Below are 7471 nucleotides of genomic sequence, written 5' to 3'. Positions count from 1 at the left end.
CCCCGGTCCCCGCTCCAGGGCCGGGCTGACCCAACTCGCTGGCGCTTCATGGAGAACTTTCAAAAGGTGGAAAAGATCGGGGAGGGCACGTACGGAGTTGTGTACAAAGCCAAAAACAAGTTGACGGGAGAAGTGGTGGCGCTTAAGAAAATCCGCCTGGACACGTGAGTGGCCTCTGTCGCCCGGACTTCTAACTAGGGAGCTCCTAGACTGTTCCCCCACCCCACCCCCAACAGGCGGGTAGCAGTCCAGGGACCGGAAGATAGCTGGGAGGGGCTTCTTTTGAAGTGAAAGGGTGGGTTGGGGGTGGCGGAGGGCTTCGCTAGGGAGAGCGGAGGGTAGTGTAGAATCCGTGGAAACTTCTCTCGCGTACTGAGCTCGGTAATGCTCTTCAGTGTGCTGCCAGAGAGACTCGGGAAGAGAAAGGAGGCCTGTGGGCTTTGGGTCAAGGACTACCCGTGGATTTGGATTATATGGGAACCAGTGGAAAACACCGTCCTGAATGAAGAGCCCTCCTCACTGCCCCAACCCCACCTTCATCTTAGAATTCTCTCCGTTTTCCAGAAGAATGGCAGTTGAACCTCACTGGCTCCTCTGGAGTCGCTGGGCGCCACTCTCACATCTTCCCCTTATTTCCTTACTGCTTCGCCTTCCCTAGGAGGCTTTTCTTCCCCACTCCTGGAAATGACGGCCTTAATATATCCAAAAGCCAGCCGCCGATTACCCAGGAATTAACTCCTTACAGCACCTTTTCTCTTCTTTGACTTTCCAAGGGGAGTTTGGAGTTGTGTTTCTTTTGGGGGAAAGGAATATTTGTAACCATATTCCCATTTCTGCTTTCTCAACCTCTCCAAGTGAGACTGAGGGTGTACCCAGTACTGCCATCCGAGAGATATCTCTGCTTAAGGAGCTTAACCACCCTAATATCGTCAAGTAAGTATGATCGGGAGGGCTGGGGATATAACTCAGTGGTAGAGCATTTGCCTATCATGTGTGAGGCCCTGGATTAGATCCCCAGTAATACAAATAATAATGATAATAATAATAATAATAATAACCAAAAAAATGACAACAGATCTAGGAGGCCATCTGAGAAAGGATGAGTTGTATCTATGTAATCTGGGCGTCTGGACATTCTCACCCTCACCTTTCCATGCCTCACCTTCTCTTCCACAGGCTGCTAGATGTCATCCACACAGAAAATAAACTCTACCTGGTTTTTGAATTCCTGCACCAAGATCTCAAGAAATTCATGGATGCCTCTGCTCTCACTGGGATTCCTCTTCCCCTCATCAAGGTAATCCTTATTAATTCTCATCCATCATGCACATGTTTTGGGGGGACTGCAGGTAGGTGATTCAGACTGGGTGATAATTTGTTATCTTGGCCTCCTTCCCAGTCCCCCTCCTCCCTTTCTTTTGTCTCTTTCCCTGCTCATTATACTCATTAACACAAGGGTTGGGCTGAAGAATCAAAGTTTAAACTCTAGTGAGTCAACCCAGCAGCTCAGGTGGGAGGTCAGATGAAACTCAGATAAATGGGATTTGAGGGCAGTTGGCAGATTCCTCCAAAAAGCCCTTTCACCTGTTTAGTGGGAAAAATAGCCAGTGCATCTCTGTTGTTTGTTTTAGGGCTGGATTCTTCATTCCTGGAGCTACTTTCAATCTATCAATGAACGTCTGTCTATTCAACACACATTTACTGACCACCTTCAGTGTGCTAGGCACAGAGTATAGAAAGGGATGCGAAACTGAATAAGACTTGGTCCTTATCCTCACTGGGCTGGTAGTCCAAGAGAGAAATAGGTGTGTGTGTGTGTGTGTGTGTGTGTGTGTGTGTGTGTGTGTGTGTGTGTGTGTGTAGGGGGTGCTGGGAATTAAACCCAGGCCATTCCACCTCTGAGCTATACCCCCAGCCCAATTTATTTTACTTAAAAATTTTGAAACAGTATCTCACTAAGTTGCTAAGGCTGGCCTCAAACCTGCATTCTCTTGTCTCCCAAATACTGGAATTACAGGCATGCACCACTGCACCTGGTGAGAAATAGCTTTTAAATATGTAGGTATGCTGGGCGTGGTGGCGCACACTTGCAATCCCCGCACTTGGGAGGCTGAGATAGGAGGATCGCACAGTTTCGAGGCTAGCCTCAGCTACTTAGTGAGGCCCTCAGCAACTTAGTAAGACCTTGTTTCCAAATAAAATATAAAATAGGTCAGGTAGTATAGCCTGGAGGTAGAAAGCCTCTGGGTTCCACCCCAGTACCACCAAAAATAAATAAATAAATAAATAAATAAATAAATAAATAAATAAAAAATAAGTAAGTAAAAAATAAAGAATAAGGCTCAGCATGGTGGTGCACGCCTGTAACCCTAAGCACTCGGGAGGCTGAGACAGGAGGATCGAGGCCTTTGAAGACCTGCAGCAACTTAGTAAGACCCTTTAAGAAATAAGAAAAGCTGGGTATGGTGGCGCACACTTATAATTCCAGTATTTGGGAGGCTGAGACAGGAGGATCGTAGTTCTTGGACAGCCTCAGCTACTACTTAGGCTCTTTGCATTTCAATGAGACCCTGTTTCAAAATAAGGAATAAAAAATAGGGCTGGGGGAGTAGCTCGGCGGTAGAATGCCCCTGGGTTCCATCCCCAGTACTGCAAAAAAGAAAAGAATAAAACCAGGCTGGAGATGTAGCTTTGGAGGTAAAATGCCCCTGGATTCAATCCCCAGTACCACCAAAAAAAAAAAAAAAAAAAAAAAAAAAAGAAGGTGGTTATAATCTAACATAGTAAAGGCCTTAGTAGATTTTGTGGGCAAAGAGCAAACTCTAACCTGGTCTTGTGATGGTGAAACACAATAAATATTCCCTCTTTCCTTTGTCAGAGCTATCTGTTCCAGCTGCTCCAAGGCCTAGCCTTCTGCCATTCTCATCGGGTTTTGCACCGAGACCTGAAACCTCAGAATCTGCTTATCAATGCAGAAGGGTCTATCAAGCTAGCAGATTTTGGACTAGCCAGAGCCTTTGGAGTCCCTGTTCGTACTTATACACATGAGGTAAGTCCCTCTATGCTTTTCTTCTCTGAGCATTCTGGAAAATATTAAGGGCAGTCACAAAGTTACTAAAATTATCTGGACAAGTTTCTCTCTCAGGGTTTTAGGATATACACAGAATTCATACTTTGAAACTAACTGGGTTTACATTCCAAGCCAGGACAGCTGGATGGCACACCTGGCACACCATTAAAATTATGACCAAGCCAGGTATGGTGGTGCATGCTTGTAATCCCAGCATTTGGGAGGCTGAGACAGGAAGATCGTGGTTCACGGACAGCCTTAGCTACTTAGTGAGGCCCTTTGCAATTTAGTGAGACCCTATTTCAAAATTAAAAAAAAAAAAGCCGGGCGTGGTGACGCATACTTATAATCCCCACGCTTGGGAGGCGGAGACAGGAGGATCACACTGGTTCGGAGCCAGCCTCACTGGTTTAAGAGACCCTGTTTCCACATAAAAAAAAGTTTAAAAATAGGTCTGGGAGTGTAGCCCATGGGAGTGTATCCCGGAGGTAGAAGGGCTTCCAGGAACCCCAGTACCACAAAAAAAAAAAAAAAAAAAAAAAAAAAAAAAAAAAAAAGCCGGGCATGGTGGTGCACACTTGTAATCCCAGCATATGGGAGGCTGAGACCTGAGGGTTGCCGTTCACGAACAGCCTCAGCTACTTAGGCCCTTTGCAACTCAGTGAGACTTGGTTTCAAAATAAAGAATAAAAAATAGGGCTGGGGGTACAGCTTGAAGGTAGAATGCGCCTGGTTTCCATCCCCAGTATTGCTAAAAATAAATAGGGCTGGGGTTTAGCTCGGAGATAGAATGCCCCTGGGTTTCACCCCCAGTACCAAAAAAAAAAAAGAAAGAAAGAAAAGAAAAAAAAACTATGACCATTTAGCCAGGTGTGGTGATACACACTTGTTTTTTGTTTGTTTGTTTGTTTTTGTGGGTCTGGGGATGGAACCCAGAGGCATTTGACCTCCGAGTCACACCCTCCTGCCCATTTTTTATTCTTTATTTTGAAACAGGGTCTCACTGAGTTGCAGAGGGCCTCACTAAGTAGCTGAGGCTGTCCGAGAATCGCGATCCTCCAGTCTCAGTCTCCCAAATGCTGGGATTACAAGTATGCGCCACCACGCCCGGCGGTGATACACACTTGTAATCCCAGTACCTTAGAGGCTGAGACAGGAGGATGGCAGGGTTTTTCTGTTTGTTTGTTTTTGGGTTTTTTGGATACTGGGGATGGAATCCAGGGGCATTCTACCTCTGAGCTATACCCCCAGTCCTGTTTTTTGTTCTTTATTTTGAAACAAGGTCTCACTAAGTTGCAGAAGGCTTTACTAAGTAGCTGGTTGCTCAGGCTGTCCATGAACCTGGATCCTCCTTTCTCAGCCACAGCCCTCCAAGTACTGGGATTACAATTTAGCAAGACTCTCAGCAAACTAGTGAGACCTTGTTTCAAAGTCAAAAGGGCTGAGAGTGTAGCTTGGAGGTAGAATGCCCCATTCAATCCCCAGTACCCCCCCAAAAAAAAGTATGTTTCCTAGAGCCCCTAACTAGGCTAACTGGGCTAAGAAATGGCGTGTGTTTCTCTTAGAGGAAATTAGAGAGGGGGAAGGAAACTGCGTAAGAGGCTGAGAGCAGAGTTTTATTGAGCTGAGATGAGGGAATCTCCATGCCCCATAAGCCTCCCTTCCTACTCTTGTCCCCTAGGTGGTGACTCTGTGGTACCGGGCGCCTGAAATTCTTCTGGGCTGCAAATACTACTCCACAGCTGTGGACATCTGGAGCCTGGGCTGCATCTTTGCTGAGATGGTATGGAGGCTTGCCAAAGTTTCACCTAGCTCACACCTCCCCACATGCAAGAACAACAGAACCACCTCTGGCTCAGATCATGGCCCCTTTATCACAAGGTTCTCCAGAATAGCACCAAGGGGAGGGAGGGATAGGACTGCTGCCCCTGATATCAACCACAATGTTAGATGGCCTCCGACAGATTTAGCATCTAGTATATATCTCTTATCCCTGAAATGAACTAAATCATCTCTGTAGCCCTTAAGCTTCAGTCTATGTATATTTAGAAGAATAAATTCCATTTGGTGCCTCCTTCGTTTGGCCTGAAGACCTTGCTCTAGGGTGCCAGGAGTGTAGTGAAGCCAACATGTTCACTTGGTCCACACCCTTCATTTAAACTGCTGACTGGGATCGGGGCCCCTTCGACCTCTGGCTTTTCAGATTGAAGGATCCTTGAGGCCCAGCCTTCCACGGGATTTCCTGTCCCCTTTAATACAACAGTGGGGTAGGCTGATTCTTCAAATCAACAATATGGTCCCTTATTTGGGTTGTAACTGGGGGCTTATAGATGATTAGCCTATATATATATATATACACATACATATTATATATATACATATTATATATATATATATACATATACATATGTAATGTGCATTTATCCCCCAGTGCATTACCTTACAATTGCCCATATTCCTCTCTCGATTCATCAACAAATATTTGTTAAGCACCTAGTGTGTACCCAGCACCATGCTAAGTGCTGTGGGGAACACAGAAGAAATGGAAGACACAGTTTCTGCCCGCTGTGCTCCTATCTAGAAGTGGCTGCATCACAAGGAGGGGGGATGACCGCAGTGTCTACCCCACACCCCGTGAGTGGCTTGGGATCCCTTTGCTACGTGTTAGTGGCACCCCAGACATTCACCCCCTCCCAGCCCCACCCAGCCTTGGGGATCTGCAAAGCCATGGTTGGGGGAAGGAAGGAGGGGGCGCAGAGACAGATGAAGGGACTTCATTGTCTCAGAGCTCTGTGTGACCGACCCCATGAAAGGCCCTGGGGAGGGAGTCATGGGGCCCTGCTGACCTTCTACTGCCTGTGGGAACCTCCTTTGTTCAGGGGACAGTATTGATTGACGTCAATGTGGGTCTTGGTCTTTCCTCCGTTTTCAGGTGACCCGCAGAGCCCTGTTTCCTGGAGATTCAGAGATTGACCAACTCTTCCGGATCTTTCGAACTCTGGGGACTCCAGATGAGGTGGTTTGGCCAGGAGTTACTTCTATGCCTGATTATAAGCCGAGTTTCCCCAAGTGGGCCCGGCAAGATTTTAGTAAAGTCGTACCTCCCCTGGATGAAGATGGGCGGAGCTTGTTATCGGTAAGCGTGGACGGTGGGCACCTAATAACCCTCAGCCTTTTCCCCAGGGAAAGGCTTTCCAGGGTGAAGGAGGCCGGGACCCTGGACTCTGGGTCTCAGCGTTTCCCTAGTCCTTGCCTCTCTCCCTTTCAGCATGCTGCTTCCTATATGGGAGGAGGGAAATGAGAACTGAGTAAAAGAATTCTGTTTGCTGATTTCTGAGAATTCCTGTTGCCCATTTAGTCCACTGTCACATCACTGAAATCAACATACATCTTTCCTTCCAGCAAATGCTGCACTATGATCCCAACAAGCGGATTTCGGCAAAAGCAGCTCTGGCTCACCCATTCTTCCAGGATGTGACCAAGCCAGTACCCCACCTTCGACTCTGATACCCTTCCCCAAGGCCTCACCCGCAGTCTCACCCTCTTCTCCAGCGTGGGTTTGACCTGGCTTGGCTCTGGGCTATTTGGACTCAGGTGGGCCCTCTGATCTTTCCTGAGTGCCTTAACACTTGCCTTCCCCTCTTGTCCAAGCAGCTCTGGTGTCCAGGGGTAGAATGGAGGAACTGGTAAAAATGAAAGGAAGTTTCAGTAGTAGATGCACTTAACTCATCCTCGACCACCCTCTCCCCCTCCTCTTAGTCATTGCTGAGGAGGGCTGGTTGTCAAAACCAAACAAAACTGATTGTTCTCCCCTTACATCAGGTTTGCCATCCCAATCTCTGAATGTCCCATAATTATTTTCTGTGTTTGGGGTAACCAAGGACCCCGAGCCTCCTGCTGTCGCTGTTTTTGTAAGGCCAGCTGACGGCAACGGGCAGAGTTGGAACTTTCAGAAACCAAGCAAAACAAAACTATGGGGAGGGATCTGTTTTTAAAGAATGACGTTAAAAAAAATAGACCCAAGCTGGACATGGTGGTGTACACCTATAATCCCTGCTACTCAGAAGACTGAGGCAGGGGCATCTCAACTTCAAGGTCAGCAGAGACAACTTAGTGAGACCCAGTCTCTAAATAAATAAATATAGATCCAGTTTATACATTAGTTTTAGTGTTTCACCTCTCCTAACCTCAAGATGCAGCCCCAGTGGGGAAATAGAAGAAATTATTTACTTTAGTCCCCTTGTCTGTCCCTGCTCTGGGCAAAGAGGATTCTGGGAGGCCCAGGAGACAGGTACTGTGCTTTATTCTGATCTGTTGCTTTACCATTGCCTTAAGAAGCAAATGAGAAATGTTCACATTTCTCTCTTCCTTTTAGGATTCTTAGTTCTCCCTTTGCCAGGG

General features: G+C 47.0%; 1 protein-coding gene across 4 annotated transcripts; it reads left to right on the top strand.

Annotated features, from left to right (window-relative positions):
• Nucleotides 1–48: 48 nt before the first annotated feature.
• CDK2 (cyclin dependent kinase 2) lies at nucleotides 49–6577 on the top strand (the record flags this gene model as incomplete). Of its 4 annotated transcripts, XM_080706175.1 has the most annotated exons (8): nucleotides 49–164; nucleotides 856–933; nucleotides 1177–1297; nucleotides 2879–3049; nucleotides 4752–4853; nucleotides 5561–5704; nucleotides 6003–6206; nucleotides 6473–6577. In XM_080706175.1, the coding sequence occupies 8 exons, from the start codon at nucleotides 49–51 to the stop codon at nucleotides 6575–6577; spliced, it is 1041 nt and encodes a 346-aa protein (XP_080562301.1). The 4 variants fall into 4 exon arrangements, with proteins under 4 accessions (XP_080562301.1, XP_080562302.1, XP_080562303.1 ...); XM_080706176.1 differs by lacking the exon at nucleotides 5561–5704; XM_080706177.1 differs by lacking the exons at nucleotides 4752–4853; nucleotides 5561–5704.
• Nucleotides 6578–7471: the final 894 nt, after the last annotated feature.

This window comes from Muscardinus avellanarius (genome assembly GCF_963383645.1).
Source record: "Muscardinus avellanarius genome assembly, chromosome: 11".
Classification (NCBI taxonomy): domain Eukaryota; kingdom Metazoa; phylum Chordata; class Mammalia; order Rodentia; family Gliridae; genus Muscardinus; species Muscardinus avellanarius.
The sequence above is the reverse complement of the archived record's forward strand: the minus strand, read 5'-3'. Positions and strand labels throughout refer to the sequence as shown.